Below are 17603 nucleotides of genomic sequence, written 5' to 3'. Positions count from 1 at the left end.
ACATGCAGCAGACTGCCAAGAAAATAAAGCTGGGAATTGAATATTTTCTTCTTAAAAGGACTATAGTTAAACTTCTTTTGTTTGTGTGCTTCTTCTTTTTTTTTTTTTTTTTTTTAGGGCACCTCAAATCAGAAGAAAAAACTTGTTTTGAAGATTTTGAGAAAAACATTATTCTTTATTTAAATTATAAGCATCATAATGAATCTTGGAAATGCAGCAATCATATTCCATTTTTGTTAATCTTTGGCTTTATGGTTGCAGAACCAAAGGTTTCTACTTATAAATTACAATGAAGACAAGAGTAATACCTCATTTATTTTTAAGCTACTCACTGTGGAGGATGAGTTCCAGCTTTAAAGTATCAACAAAAATAATCCCTGCACCCAAACTCAAAACAGTGCTCTGTACCCTGGGGAACATGGGGAACAAGCAATTCACCTCCACAACAAGAGGAGCCAATGTAGGCATTTCCTAAAGCCTGAGAGCTGACCACTAGGGTACCTCCACTGCCTCTGCTACTGGCCCCACCACAGACCCAAGAACTGGCCTGCTGCTTCCAACTGCTTCAGCAGCAAAGCTGCAGAAGTGGCTACTGCCCCATCGCCCCCACAAATCCACCCACTCCAGGAGTGCAACCATCACTGCCCCTGCCCACTCCAGTGGTGAAATCACCACCCATCTTTTCATCCCTCCCAGGGTTTATCTGCCCTGGCTGTCAACAGCTGTACTCACTTTAGTGATGTAACCAATCTGTGCCAACATCCCTCCTCCAGTAGCCCAAGGACAAGCCTACGTGGGATCTATAGCCTTTGGCAATCCCACATTTTGGGTAGCTGAGCTGCCACGGGCCTGAGAACCAGCTGCCATGGTAGCCTCCACCTCCAAGAAATCCATGCCACAGCCCCAAGAAAAACCCACTGCCTAAGCCACTGAAGCACTTGCAGACAACTCCAACACTGAATACAGCCGAAGAAATCACAGAGACAACACTATTGCACCCATCTTGAACCAAAGCCAAAGCACTTTCCCCAAAAGACACTTTAGGACACAAATACAGGAAAGATTCTTTCTCTATAAAAGCTTCTCAATAAAATTAGAAGATAGTCCATGAGAAGTGCAGACAAACTATAGTAATACAAGAAACACGAAAAAGCAAGGAAACATGATACCCACAAATTAATAAAATAATTCTCTAGTACTAAACCCCAAAGAAAAGAAAATCTATGAAACGCTTTTAAAAAATTAAAAACAACGACCTTAAGGAAACTCAGTGAGATACAAGAGAACGCAGATAGACAAATCAATGACTCAGAAACTAAAAAAAAATTCAGCAGATGAAATACAGCATACTTCAAAACAGATCCTTGTATATAGACGAAAAAAGAAGATAGAGGAAAGCCTATGAGATTTATGACACAACACTGAGTGAATAAACATTCAGTTTGAGAATTTTACAAGATGAGAAAAGTCACAGAAAACCTATTCAATAAAATAGCTGAAAACTTCTCAAGTCTTGGGGGAGAGATATGGTCATCCAAATCCAAGAAGCTCACAGACCCCCAAAACAGATTCTTGAAACAAATGAAAATAGAAACACACCAAACTAAAACCTATGGGATACAGCAAAAGCAGCACTAAAGAGAGATTATTGCAATAAATGATTGACTACATTGAAAAAGTATAGTCTCCAAATAACCTAATGCTGCACATGAAGGAATTAAAAATGCAAGTACAAATCAAACCAAAAAATAGTAGACAGAAAGAAATAATAAAGATCAAAGCAGAACAAAATGAAAAAAGAGTTTAAAAAATATACAAAAGATCAACCAAATGAAAACTTGGTTTTTTGAAAAGATAAACAAAACTGACAAACTATTAGCTAGACTAAGAAAAAAAGGGAGAAGACCCAAATAAATAAAATGAGAAATGAAAAAGATGACATTATAACTGCAAATGAAGAAACACGAAAGGATAGAGACTATGACAAACAACTATGTGACAAAAAATTGTAAACCCTAAGGAAAAGGAATAAATTCCTAGACACCTATAACCTACCTAGCTTGAACCAAGAAGAGAAAACCTAAAAAGATCTATGTCATGTAACAAGATTGAATGGAAAAGTCCCCCATGAAAGATAAGCCTAGGATCAAATGTCTTCACTGCTGAATTATCCCAAACTTTTAAAGAAGAACTATAACCAGTTCTTCTCAAACTATACCAAAAACTGAAGAGGATGAAATTCTTCCAAACTCATTCTATGATGCCAACATTATCCTGACACCAAAATTAGAAAGAACACAATGAAAAAAGAGAAAACTATAAGCCAATATCCCTGATGAACACAAATGCAAAAATCCTCAAAAACATAATAGCACACCAAATCTAGCAGCACATCAAAAAGATTATACACCATGATCAAGTGGAATTTATCCTACGATGCAAGGATGGTTCAAAACATGCAAATGTATAAATGTGAGACATTATCAACAAAATGAAGGACAGAACACAAATAATCATCTCAATAGATACAGAAAAAGCACTTGATATAATTCAACATCACTTCATGATAAAAACTCCCAGCAAATTAGATATAAAAGGAAAATATCTCAATGCAATAACCCACAGCTAGCATCATACTGAACAGGTAAAAGTTGTGACCTTTTCTTCCTGTAAGTACTGGAACCAGACAAGAATGCCCACTTTCTCCACTTGTGTAAATGAACTCAAAAGTACAGATAACAAAAGCAAAAATAGACAAGTGATATCACACTAAAAAGCCACTGCACAACAAAGGAAATAATCACCCTGGCAAGAGAGAGGAAATATTTGTAAACTATTCACCTGATAATAAATTAATATTTAGAACATATAAGTAAGTAAAACATCAAAAACAAACAAACAATCCAACTAAGAAATGGGCAAATAATCCAAATAAAAATTTCTCAAAAAACAAACAAATGACCAATAGGTATGTGAAAAAATGCTCAGAAAACATCAAAAACAAACAAACAATCCAACTAAGAAATGGGCAAATAATCCAAATAAAAATTCTCAAAAAACAAACAAATGACCAATAGGTATGTGAAAAAATGCTCAATATCACTAACCATCAGGGAAATGCAAATCAAAACCACAACAAGATGTCATCTCACCCCAGTTAGAATGACTATTATCAAAAAGATAAAATAAATGTTGGCAAGAATGGGGAGAAAAAGAAATTCTTAAACACTAATGGTATGAACGTAAAGTAGTACAATCATTATGAAAAATAGTAGGGAGTTTCCTCAAAAAACTAAAAATACAATTACCATATGATCCAGCAATCCCATTATCGGGTATTTATCCAAACAAAAGGAAATAATTATATTGAAGAAGTATCTGTATACCCATGTCTACTGCACTACCATTTACCATGACCACTATAACTGAATCAACCTAAGCGTCCATCAACAATTAATGGATAAAGAAATTATGGTATATATACACAATGGAATACTACTCTGCTTTAAAAGAACAAAAGCTTGTTATTCATGGCAACATAGATAAGCCTTAGGACATTCTGTTAAGTGAAATAAGTTAGGCACAGAAAGGTATATACTGCATGTTCTCATGCGGAAGCTAAAAAAGTTGAGTTCACAGAAGAAGAAAGTAGAATCGTAGTTATCAGAGGATGGGAAGGAAAGGAGGAAATAGGGAGAGGGTGGTTAAATGATACAAATTATAGTTAGATAGAAAGAATAAGCTCTACTGTTCTACAGTGCTGTTAGGTGATGATAATTAATAATTTATCATGTCATTTTAATTAGCTAGAGGAAAGGATTTTGAGTGCTCCTAGTATAAGGAATCGATAAATTACTGAGGTCACAGATGTGCTAATTACCCTGTTTAATCATTACACATTATTTATATGTATTAAAATATTACTCTGTATCCCATATGTACAATTATTATGTGTTAATTAAAAGAATAAAATTAAATTTCAAAAAAAGCAATTTTATATTTTTCAGTTAAAAAAGTGACCCTTTAAGACAAAACTTGATGTTGATTATATTAAATTTTCCCTAAACTAGAAATGTTTAAGTACTTGTTTAGTTACTTAATTTATGATTACATGATTATAATTTATATCACATATTATATTTTATATAACTTATAATATTAAAATGATTAAATTATCAAATTATTTTATAGTAATGGTTTTTAGATTTAAAGATATTTTTAGCAGAGACCATCTAAAAATATTTTTCATCATATCTACTCAATCAGCAACTCTGAAGATTTTTATTTTTGTAAAATTTAAAAAAATTTTATCAATACACAATGTAGTTGATTTTCATGTCCCTTCTCCTCGCTCCCTCTCTCCCTTATCACCCTCTATGGTTTATATGTTTCGGGATTTATTTATTTATTTTTATTAGCTCCCACAAGTGAGTGAGAATACGCAGTATTTCTCTTTCTGTGCCTGGCTTATTTTACTTAACATAATTTTCTCTAAGTCCATCTATGTTGCTGCAAATGGTAGTATTTGCATTATAGCATAGTAGTATTCCATTGTGTAGATATGCTACATTTTCCTTATGCATTCATCTGATGATGGGCATTTAGGCTGGTTCCAACTCTTGGCTACTGTAAATAGTGATGCAGTGAACATGGGAGTACAGGTATTCCTTTGTCATGATGATTTCCATTCCTCTAGGTATATGCAACTACCCATGCACCTACAGCCATCTGATCTATGATGAAGGCACCAAAACTACACACTGGAGAAGAGACTGTCTCTTCAGAAAATGGTGCTGGGAAAACTGGAATTCATACACAGGCAAATGAAACTACACCCGTACCTCTCATCATACACCAAAACCAACTCAAAATGGATTAAAGAATTACATATACATCCTGAAACAATAAAACTTTTTAAGGAAAACATAAGGGAAAAACTCCAGGTAGTAGGATTGGATATAGACTTTATGAATACGACCCCAAAAGCACAGGCAACCAAAGTAAAAATAAACAGGAGTATAGCAAGCTAACAGAGTGAAAAGACAACCAACAGTGTGGGAGAAAATATCTGCAAATATACATCTGACAAAGATTAATATCCCGAATATACAAGAAAGTCAAACAATTTAACTGCAAAAAAACAAGTGACCCAATTAAAATATGGGCAAAGGAGCTGAATAAGCATTTCTCAAAGGAAGATATAAGAATTTTATTTTTAACACTGTAAAGAATAACATCAAAATAAAAAATGAATCAACTGCAAAATACCAGTACCACACTTACTGGGTGATAATTTGGAAAAAGAGAAAAACAAAAAATTGTAGTTAACGAGTGAAAACGCCTTACCAAAATACAAATAAAAACTTATGCTATTACAAAATGTATACCTTTTTTAAAGTTAGTATCTGTAAGATGTACAAAATGTTTTTAAAAAGGGAACAACACTGAAATACAGAAATGAAAATATTCCTCACTTTCCTTTTTTTTTTCTTGGCCACTGGCCGGTATGGGGATCCAAATACATGACCCTGGTAGTACAAGGCTCTAACCAACTGAGCAAACTGGCCAGCCCCTTGCTTTCTTTTTAACCTAAATAACTGTTTAAGATGATATTAAATAATTACCAATTAACACTACATCAATTTCCTACAAACCTTGACATAGGTAGAATCATTCTTTCTTCATGATAGTCACTGTCACATTCATTTATGTACTCCCTTAAAACTGTTAATACTCGAACCATTCGAATGGCTTCCTGTCTTGCACAATTAATACTATCTTTGTCACCATCCAAAACACACAAAGTATCATATGAGGCTTTCAAACGATCAAAGCAAGATTGAATGAAGTCTTCATGGATAACCACCTACAAAGAAAGAAAGATCAAGTTGCTTACAAAATTAAACAATCAAATGTGACATTAGTCCAAAGGCAATATAATATCAATGTAACTGTCACCCACAATCGTATTTAACTACTAATAAAGCAAAAATTTCCTAGCTGGAAGCTGATAAAACTTGTTTATTGTGAAATAAGCAAGTTTAAACCAATTTTTTAAAAAAATGAACCTCTGTACTAAGTGTCAGACAAATTAAATCAGACTTTTGGCTACCTCAAAAAACTGTAATAAATAATTATATACAAAGTAATTCTAATTACGTAAGGATAAGTATCGAGACAATATTCCTTTAGTTAGGATGTGCAACGGACAAATGTGAATTAAATACTTAAATATTTATGACAAGAGTTAAAATATTAATTTCTAGTTAATTCTGGGTTACAGAAGATACTACGCTAAGGTCAAGATTATTATTATTATTTTTTGTCTTTGTCGTAACCGACAAGGGGATTGCAACCCTTGGTGTGGTGTCGCCTGCGCTGCGCTCAGCCAGTGAGCGCACTGGCCATTCCTATATAGGATCCGAACCCGTGGCGGGAGCGACGCTGCACTCCCAGCGCTGCACTCTCCCGAGTGCACCACGGGGCCGACCCAAGGTCAAGATTATTTAACCTAACTGTAGTGGAGGCTTTCACACACTTCAGACTCACCTGATTGACCTGTAACCTGGGACCAAGGTTTGTGTATATCTCTTTGAGAAGATCTATAGCTCTGCTGGCAATGTCATCATCACTCTGAATCACGACCTAGTTCCAAAGTGATTCTAGTATTAATACCATTCATAACACATTTTATTTCGCACTTAAATTCAAATCATATCATCAATTATTTTAATAAAATCTGCAATAATTTAAGGAGAAATAAGTTTTGATTCTCAAATAAGATTATGCAGAGTTAAAAAATTAAAGAAAGGTTAATATAAAACACAAGCTTTCATTTTTTTTTTTTTTTTTTTGGCAGCTGCCTGGTATAGAGAGATCCAAATCCTTGACTCTGGTGTTACAACACTGTGTTCTAACCAACTGAGCTAACCGGCCAGCACCCTACAAGTTTCCTGAATAAAGCAATTTGGTTAAGAATGAAAAGGATATAAAATACTTTGACCAATACTATTTAACTCAGCAATTTGGTAGCCCAGCTCTGAGGTTTTCGAGGGATAATTCAAACAAGCCCAAAAAAGCACAAGAAATACTTTAACATAAAGAGCTATCCTGCCACCTGTACCAATTTCCACACACCTTAACCAATGATCTGACAAATCAATGGCTTTTGAAGTATGTTTAGCATCTTAGAGCTTTAAGGGTGTTTCACCCTCTAAAAAGTCTAAAGAGGAAAAAGAAAAGGGACAATGGGAAACAGAGCAAAGAAGATTAGACTTTCCTTTATCACTTCAACTAGCTTTATATCTTTTTTTTATTTAGAAGGGTTATTGGTGGTTAGAAATATTTGAAAACCACTTTTATGGAAGACCATAGGAAACAAGATAGTCTACTTAAAGTATAACCACAGAAGAAATAATAAAATAAATTTAAAAAGTAACATAAGCTGTAATTTAACAGGTTAGATTTTTATAGATGGCACACCAAGATGTATTTACACTATTGAAATGGAAAAGTTAGCTTTACATATAACATTTTACATACAGCATATGACATTCATATCCAGCTATTTAAATGTAACACAAATTAAATGGTCAGAAAAGATATTAATTCATAATCACTTCCTAATAATAGTCCTCTCTTCTGCTCATTATTCATTTTGGCATTAAATATATAATAAACTCTAAGATCTATCTTATATAAAAGTAGAGGAGATAATTTTCATGGGGGACTAGAAGGATAACAGATGTGTTGATAGATTACTTAGAGCATTTCTATACATCTGAAAAAGGAGACAGATTCTAAGAGGATACAACATGAACATCAGGAGCAGCGAGAAACACACACACACACACAGAAGTGAGGGGTCAAAATCCACTGAAAAATATGTGTTACACAAGAAGCAGCTAGAGATGAATAAGTATCCCCCCTTAATTTCTAGGACAACTATCAAAAATGGATAAATATATAAAACTCGAAGGCAAAATTATGATTCTGTAACTATGGTCATGCGTCATTTAACAACATCATAAAGTATACTTACATGAAGGTAGATGGTGTAGTCTATTACACACCTAGGCTACTTGGCATATTCTATGGCTTTTAGAGATACAAACCTGTACAGCATGTTAATATACTGAATACTGTAAGCAACTGTAACACAATGGCGAGCATTTTTGTATCTAAACATAAAAAAGGTACAGTAAAAGTATGGCACATATATACTCTTATAGGACCATAGTCATAAATGCAGTCCATCATTGACCAAATTATGTGGTGCACCACTATATTTTTAAAAAACTACCTCAAGTTAAATGACTGAAAAATAAAATTTCCTACTTCTCACTTACCCTCCAAAGGTAGTCTAATCCTATTAATTCCAAATCATCCATCATATAGGCTCTTCTTTTTGCTATTAGTTTCCCTTCTTGACAATTAACAGCTTTGAAGAATCTTTCAAAACATTTCATTCCATTTTCAGTTAAGAGGGAAGGATCAAGTTGAAGCACATTACTTTCAAAGAAGTCTTTATTGATATCAGGATCTAAGTCTGGCTCATCCCCCATTAATTTGGAATACCACTTAAAACAGGCTTCACGATCACAAAGATAAACTGCATTCTCTGCTAAGCACTTCCATATCTGTTTTGCCTGAGGAGCACAGAGCCACAGCTGACCATCCTTCAATAAAAATCTTGGAAAAACACAAATCAGTAATTAGGGTCACAAAAATTTCTCTTCAAAAACAATTTATTTTGATATGTTTGAAATAATACATTTCACACAATTAATTTTAATTACAGCTAAAAAATTATTCTTTCAAAAGAATTTAATTCTTTTTTTTTTTGTTTTTGTCTTTTTTACTGACCAGTAATGGGATCGCAACCCTCGGTGTCGCGCCCGTACCGGGGACCGGCAACGGGATCGCAACCCTCGGTGTCGCGCCCATACCGGGGACTGGCAACGGGATCGCAACCCTCGGCACACTCCCAAGCGGCGCACTCTCCAGTGCGCCACTGGGCCGGCACACAAAAGAATTTAATTCTTAATCAGATGCCTGTAATTTAAAATATGCCAGATATTAATTCATTTATTTAATAAGCAGGTATTAGGCAACTACAAAGTACTAGCAATTTTGCTAAGTGATGTGACCTTAATAATAAGACTTTCCCCTATTTTAAAGAAGTTCAGTCTTTGAAATCAGATACTAATTTAGCTTTTGCTTTTATGGCTTCACTGAAAAATGAGGAGTTATAGCTGAGTGACTTTCAGAGATAACTGAAAGTTGTTTTAAATTAAAGCTGCTTAAAATTTTTTACTTTTCTGAGAATATTGCACTCAGTATCTACCAATATTTAACAAATTAGCCTATACATATTTGAACTTATTTTTATGTCAGTAATTATTAGTATGCTTATCACTACTCAGTGATGTCCTCTAGGGTTTATTCATTGTGTGACTATATTCCAACAAAGACAATAATGAAGGTGATGATTCTGCTTCTAGCCTCTTCACTTAATTTCTAGTTTCTTCTAGCACCCCTCTACTCATTCTACTGTATCTATGAAAGTGAAAAAAAAAAAAAAGCTTATTTCCATCTGAATAATAATTTAGCACTTAGTTAACAAAATGATAGTGGCTACACGATTTTTATTTAATGTCAGTGAGTTTCTTCTTTTGAGTCTTAATTCTAACTCCCCAATGTCTCCACAAGAGTGTTGACCCTGAAAAGGGCTGTCTAGCTTTTAGCTCTACCTAATTCTTCATACCCTAATTTATGAATGAACAACATGAGACCTAGTACAATTAAATGTAGTCGTTTGCAAACTAAGGCTTTGAAAAAATCACTGGAGTCAGAGAAAGATCAAACACTTTAAAGTCAGTCAGACTTCACGGGAGTCTTGTCTCCATCATCTACCAGCTGGGTGATTTCAAATACTCATAAATTATTTTCTCCAAACTGAATCTGAGTTTTATTACTAGTCAAATGGGAATAATACCTGCCTCACAAAGTTGCCATGATGATTAAAGCAATTAGCACAGGCCAAATATACAGCAGGCATTTACTCTCAGTTCCTTTTCCCATATGAAATGCACTGCTAGGTACTTGTAAAATAGGATTATGAAAAGTCGTCTGGTTCTACATTTTATTAACAAAGGGGAAAAATTCTAACTCATTTTTCTGCTTCTAGAAACCAATAGTACACAATACACTCAATAACAATGGCTCACTTGGGAGAGATTTTCAGATTTTCAACAATAGCTAGACATTACTGAGCAAACTGAATTTAGACTATGTTTAACTTTGGGTTAAAGGACAGGCAATTTTTCCTTATCCCATCTGAAGTGATATTATACATAGCCTCAGACTGCCTTTGTCAGCCATTGTTAGAATACACAAAGCATTAAGGTGCCCCAATGACCCTGGTTTGTTAGCTATTCATGGCAGTATTAAGAAAAAGAGTTTCCCTAACTGATTTTGTTTGTATACTGTGGTTCAAAGTACAAAAATATTTTAAGAATAAGTGTACTGCTAGCATAAATAAATGCAAACACCACTCTGAAATTTAAAATCTATTTTTCTCACAATTCCAAAAAAAAAACCCTTAAAGTTTAGCTCATAATTTAAAAATAATTAATAATGACCAAAAAGACAATATGTGTACTCTTAGTAATGGTTCTTATGTGGGAAATCATATATTAATGGTTCTTATGTGGGAAATCATTTAATGGTTCTTATGTGGGAATGACTACCAACAAAGAATCAAAGAGAATAATTAATACTACATTCTATTATCTGCACCTTACAGAGAACAGCACTAATTGTTTAAAACAAACCTAAGAAAGTTAAGTCGTTCTTGGACTTCTTGAGTGTGACTGTATCTACTTCCAAGCCTCACAGTTTGAGGGTCATAGTCTTCGTGATCTGCAAATTAACAAAAATTATGCATTATGGATTGTTTATCAACATCACTACTTTAGCCAAAAGAAATTAACGTCTATAATCATTTTCACTAATAGGCAACGTGTAATAGCAGTATTTTCTCCACAAAATTTAACGTTCACTTTTCACAAAGTCTAAAGAAAAATATAATCTGCTGAAGGTATTACCAAAAAGTTTTCAGCATAAACCCATTCTTCACACACATTAAAGCAATTTCTGAATACAACCTTTTAGTTTTTCACATCACTTTTTCCTGTTATACTAAAATTTGTCATTGTGTAGGGAAAGATAGTATTTCTGCATTAAAAATAACATTAATTTATTCATCCACAGTAAAATTAAAGTGTGACAGAAGATGCTACTGCATTTTATAAAGTTATCATACTATTATCTCAATCAGAAGGTGTGAGTATCAAGAACAGACTCAGTTAGTTTGAAAAATTTACCTTCTCATTATGATTATAAATAATACATGGTTGGTAAGTAGGCCTGGCCTTGCTTAGAAATTCTTTATTTTTAAAGTATAAAGTTAACATGTGATTTTAATTTTATGTTTTACTTTATTAACATCACATATTGGGTGAAAAAGTCTCAGTATCAGTAGAAATAAAAGGAAAAGAAAAAATCCAAACACATACTGGCCAAAAAATAATGTGTAAGAGACATGCTTTGAAAGGTAGAATTCAACTAAAATACGAATGTACATCATCGTAAGAGTCTGCATAAATTTATTTAACCCAAACGCCAAGCAAAGTAAAGGTAACAAAAGTAGAAGGACTGGATTAAACCCTGTATTTGAAAGTAACCAAATTGGTTTGGAGGGTGAAACATAAAACAGTGGATATAAATGCTACTGACAAGTGCTGTCAACCACTCAGGAATCAAATACCTTCATATTCCAAAATGTTTTTTTTTTTTCTTTCCCCTTTTTGTCTTTTTTCGTGACCGGCAACGGATCGCAACCCTCAGTGTCGTGCCCGTACCGGACCGGGACCGGCAACGGGATCGCAACCCTCGGTGTTGCTCCCGCACCGCGCTCAGTCAGTGAGCGGGAACAGGTCTCCACATGGGATCCAAACCCTCGGCGGGAGCGCCGCCACACTCCCAAGCGGTGCACTCTCCAGTGTGCCACCGGGCCGGCCCCATATTCCAAAATGTTGAAGCAAGTTATGAAGGAATAAGAAATCATACAATTCCTCTTTAGCAATAGATACTCATATTTCTGTTATACATCTCTTGGATCTTGTATTATCTGCATACTGTTACCCAGGATTCTAATTGTGTAAGCACCTTCTGGAAACTGGTAAATACATCCAACTTTTCAAAATGGCAAGTTTTTTTTGTATCTGAAAAACTAGAAGTAAAATCTTGACTGACTATAAAGATGAAATAGAATGTTTGGTATTGTATCTGAATTTGTTCCTCGTGAAGAAAGAAGCTCCACAAGTTATGGCTCACTGCTTTCTACTTCCCTATACATGAGTATTGTTTATTTCCATGAAAGTCATGAAATTGCACCAAACCTCAGGCCCTTAAAAAGTTTTCTTTAAAATGTTGAGACAGCATAAAATTATTTTTTGCTACATTCAAGTTTTCTGTGTTTTCAGAGCACTGGTCTTGAAACATGACTGAACTCTGGACTGGCACTTCAGGAGATTTTCATCCTTAAAGTCTTCTGCCTAAAAGCTTTTTTTTTTGTATGTGTGTGTTTGTTTGTGTGTTTGTGTGAGATTATGTGTTTAACTTTTTATTTTGATGTAATTTCCAACTGGCAAAGTGCAAAAATAACAAGGAACTACCCACTATTTACCAAGACATCTATTATTTACATTTTGCCCATCTATCTTATCGGTATCCTTCTTGAGTGTGACTGTATCTACTTCCAAGCCTCACAGTTTGAGGGTCATAGTCTTCGTGATCTGCAAATTAACAAAAATTATGCATTATGGATTGTTTATCAACATCACTACTTTAGCCAAAAGAAATTAACGTCTATAATCATTTTCACTAATAGGCAACGTGTAATAGCAGTATTTTCTCCACAAAATTTAACGTTCACTTTTCACAAAGTCTAAAGAAAAATATAATCTGCTGAAGGTATTACCAAAAAGTTTTCAGCATAAACCCATTCTTCACACACATTAAAGCAATTTCTGAATACAACCTTTTAGTTTTTCACATCACTTTTTCCTGTTATACTAAAATTTGTCATTGTGTAGGGAAAGATAGTATTTCTGCATTAAAAATAACATTAATTTATTCATCCACAGTAAAATTAAAGTGTGACAGAAGATGCTACTGCATTTTATAAAGTTATCATACTATTATCTCAATCAGAAGGTGTGAGTATCAAGAACAGACTCAGTTAGTTTGAAAAATTTACCTTCTCATTATGATTATAAATAATACATGGTTGGTAAGTAGGCCTGGCCTTGCTTAGAAATTCTTTATTTTTAAAGTATAAAGTTAACATGTGATTTTAATTTTATGTTTTACTTTATTAACATCACATATTGGGTGAAAAAGTCTCAGTATCAGTAGAAATAAAAGGAAAAGAAAAAATCCAAACACATACTGGCCAAAAAATAATGTGTAAGAGACATGCTTTGAAAGGTAGAATTCAACTAAAATACGAATGTACATCATCGTAAGAGTCTGCATAAATTTATTTAACCCAAACGCCAAGCAAAGTAAAGGTAACAAAAGTAGAAGGACTGGATTAAACCCTGTATTTGAAAGTAACCAAATTGGTTTGGAGGGTGAAACATAAAACAGTGGATATAAATGCTACTGACAAGTGCTGTCAACCACTCAGGAATCAAATACCTTCATATTCCAAAATGTTTTTTTTTTTTCTTTCCCCTTTTTGTCTTTTTTCGTGACCGGCAACGGATCGCAACCCTCAGTGTCGTGCCCGTACCGGACCGGGACCGGCAACGGGATCGCAACCCTCGGTGTTGCTCCCGCACCGCGCTCAGTCAGTGAGCGGGAACAGGTCTCCACATGGGATCCAAACCCTCGGCGGGAGCGCCGCCACACTCCCAAGCGGTGCACTCTCCAGTGTGCCACCGGGCCGGCCCCATATTCCAAAATGTTGAAGCAAGTTATGAAGGAATAAGAAATCATACAATTCCTCTTTAGCAATAGATACTCATATTTCTGTTATACATCTCTTGGATCTTGTATTATCTGCATACTGTTACCCCGGATTCTAATTGTGTAAGCACCTTCTGGAAACTGGTAAATACATCCAACTTTTCAAAATGGCAAGTTTTTTTTGTATCTGAAAAACTAGAAGTAAAATCTTGACTGACTATAAAGATGAAATAGAATGTTTGGTATTGTATCTGAATTTGTTCCTCGTGAAGAAAGAAGCTCCACAAGTTATGGCTCACTGCTTTCTACTTCCCTATACATGAGTATTGTTTATTTCCATGAAAGTCATGAAATTGCACCAAACCTCAGGCCCTTAAAAAGTTTTCTTTAAAATGTTGAGACAGCATAAAATTATTTTTTGCTACATTCAAGTTTTCTGTGTTTTCAGAGCACTGGTCTTGAAACATGACTGAACTCTGGACTGGCACTTCAGGAGATTTTCATCCTTAAAGTCTTCTGCCTAAAAGCTTTTTTTTTTGTATGTGTGTGTTTGTTTGTGTGTTTGTGTGAGATTATGTGTTTAACTTTTTATTTTGATGTAATTTCCAACTGGCAAAGTGCAAAAATAACAAGGAACTACCCACTATTTACCAAGACATCTATTATTTACATTTTGCCCATCTATCTTATCGGTATCCTTCTTGAGTGTGACTGTATCTACTTCCAAGCCTCACAGTTTGAGGGTCATAGTCTTCGTGATCTGCAAATTAACAAAAATTATGCATTATGGATTGTTTATCAACATCACTACTTTAGCCAAAAGAAATTAACGTCTATAATCATTTTCACTAATAGGCAACGTGTAATAGCAGTATTTTCTCCACAAAATTTAACGTTCACTTTTCACAAAGTCTAAAGAAAAATATAATCTGCTGAAGGTATTACCAAAAAGTTTTCAGCATAAACCCATTCTTCACACACATTAAAGCAATTTCTGAATACAACCTTTTAGTTTTTCACATCACTTTTTCCTGTTATACTAAAATTTGTCATTGTGTAGGGAAAGATAGTATTTCTGCATTAAAAATAACATTAATTTATTCATCCACAGTAAAATTAAAGTGTGACAGAAGATGCTACTGCATTTTATAAAGTTATCATACTATTATCTCAATCAGAAGGTGTGAGTATCAAGAACAGACTCAGTTAGTTTGAAAAATTTACCTTCTCATTATGATTATAAATAATACATGGTTGGTAAGTAGGCCTGGCCTTGCTTAGAAATTCTTTATTTTTAAAGTATAAAGTTAACATGTGATTTTAATTTTATGTTTTACTTTATTAACATCACATATTGGGTGAAAAAGTCTCAGTATCAGTAGAAATAAAAGGAAAAGAAAAAATCCAAACACATACTGGCCAAAAAATAATGTGTAAGAGACATGCTTTGAAAGGTAGAATTCAACTAAAATACGAATGTACATCATCGTAAGAGTCTGCATAAATTTATTTAACCCAAACGCCAAGCAAAGTAAAGGTAACAAAAGTAGAAGGACTGGATTAAACCCTGTATTTGAAAGTAACCAAATTGGTTTGGAGGGTGAAACATAAAACAGTGGATATAAATGCTACTGACAAGTGCTGTCAACCACTCAGGAATCAAATACCTTCATATTCCAAAATGTTTTTTTTTTTTCTTTCCCCTTTTTGTCTTTTTTCGTGACCGGCAACGGATCGCAACCCTCAGTGTCGTGCCCGTACCGGACCGGGACCGGCAACGGGATCGCAACCCTCGGTGTTGCTCCCGCACCGCGCTCAGTCAGTGAGCGGGAACAGGTCTCCACATGGGATCCAAACCCTCGGCGGGAGCGCCGCCACACTCCCAAGCGGTGCACTCTCCAGTGTGCCACAACTATATGCTGCCTTCAAGAGACCCACCTCACGCATAAAGACACACATAGACTAAGAGTGAAAGGATGGAAAAAGATTTACCATGCAAACAGAAAAGAAAAATGAGCTGGAGTAGCTATTCTTATATCTGACAAAGGAGACTTTAAACTAAAAACCATAAAAAGAGACAATGAGGGTCACTACATAATGATAAAAAGACTGATCCATCAAGAAGATATAACAATCATAAATATATACGAACCCAATGTTGGAGCAGTCAGATTTATAAAACAAACTCCATAGACCTAAAGAAGGTAATACACACTAATACCATAATAGCAGGGGACCTGAACACCACACTATCAGTATTGGACAGATCATGTAGGCAAAGAATCAGCAGAGAAACACAAGATCTAAACAATACTCTAGACCAATTGGACTTGGCAGATACTACAGAACATTCCATCCAACAACCTCAGAATATTCATTCTTCTCATCAGCACATGGATCATTCTCCAGGACAGATCACATATTAGGTCACAAATCAAGTCTCAACAAATTCAAAAAGTTGGAATTATCCCATGTATTTTCTCAGACCATAATGGATTAAAACTAGAAATCAACAACAAATGAAACTCTGGAAACTACACAAACACATTGAAATTAAACAGCATTCTACTCAATGACTTATGGGTCCAAGAAGAAATCAAGGAGGAAATCAAAAAATTTATTGAAACTAATGAAAATAATGATACATCATACCAAAACCTGTGGGACACTGCGAAAGCAGTATTAAGGGGAAAATTTATTGCATTAAATGCTCACCTCAGAAGAATGGAAAGATGGCAAGTGAACAACCTAACACTGCATCTTAAAGAACTAGAAAAACAAGAACAATCCAAACCTAAAGTTAGCAGACGGAAAGAAATCATCAAGATCAGAGCAGAACTTAACGAAATTGAAACCCAAAAAACAATACAAAAGATCAACGAATCAAAAAGTTGGTTTTTTGAAAAGATAAATAAAATCGACAAACCACTTGCATGGCTAACAAAAAAAAGAAGAGAGAAGATTCAAATAACAAAAATTAGAAATGAAAAAGGTGATATTACAACCGACCCAAATGAAATACAAGAAATCATCCGAGACTACTATAAACAGCTATACGCCAACAAGTTCGAAAACCTGGAGGAAATGGATAAATTCCTGGACTCACACAAGCTTCCAAAATTAAACCAAGAAGATATAGAAAACTTGAATAGGCCAATAACAATAAAGGAGATTGAAGATGTTATCAAAAAGCTCCCAAAAAAGAAAAGCCCAGGACCAGATGGATTCACAGCAGAATTTTACCAAACATTCAAAGAAGAAATGACACCGATTCTATACAAACTATTCCAAAAGATTGAAACAGAAGCAAAGCTTCCAAACACATTCTACGAAGCAAACATCATCCTGATACCAAAACCAGATAAAGATATAACCAAGAAAGAAAACTACAAAGCCATTTTCTTTGAGTTATAGGGAGATCTGACATGCCGGGCAGAACATTCCTGAAAAACAGTGTGTTACCAACCCCTCACCATTAGGCTGTTATAGTAGGTCTATGAAGTGCATGTCATATTATTTAAATTATTAAAAAGTATTAGAAATTATTTCAGATATGCAAAAAAATA

At 34.5% G+C, this 17603-nt stretch overlaps 1 protein-coding gene across 1 annotated transcript in view; it reads right to left on the bottom strand.

Moving 5' to 3' along the window:
• The window catches only part of LOC103593949 (probable ubiquitin carboxyl-terminal hydrolase FAF-X), a gene marked incomplete at its 5' end in the record, with an annotated part of 125525 nt that overhangs the window by 66150 nt on the left and 41772 nt on the right, over positions 1 to 17603 (bottom strand). The window contains 4 exon segments of the mRNA XM_008577090.1: positions 5655 to 5866; positions 6550 to 6645; positions 8349 to 8691; positions 10836 to 10923. Coding sequence (XP_008575312.1) covers positions 5655 to 5866; positions 6550 to 6645; positions 8349 to 8691; positions 10836 to 10923 — 739 coding nt within the window.

This window comes from Galeopterus variegatus, unplaced genomic scaffold, assembly GCF_000696425.1.
Source record: "Galeopterus variegatus unplaced genomic scaffold, G_variegatus-3.0.2 Scaffold1448, whole genome shotgun sequence".
Lineage (NCBI taxonomy): Eukaryota > Metazoa > Chordata > Mammalia > Dermoptera > Cynocephalidae > Galeopterus > Galeopterus variegatus.
The sequence above is the reverse complement of the archived record's forward strand: the minus strand, read 5'-3'. Positions and strand labels throughout refer to the sequence as shown.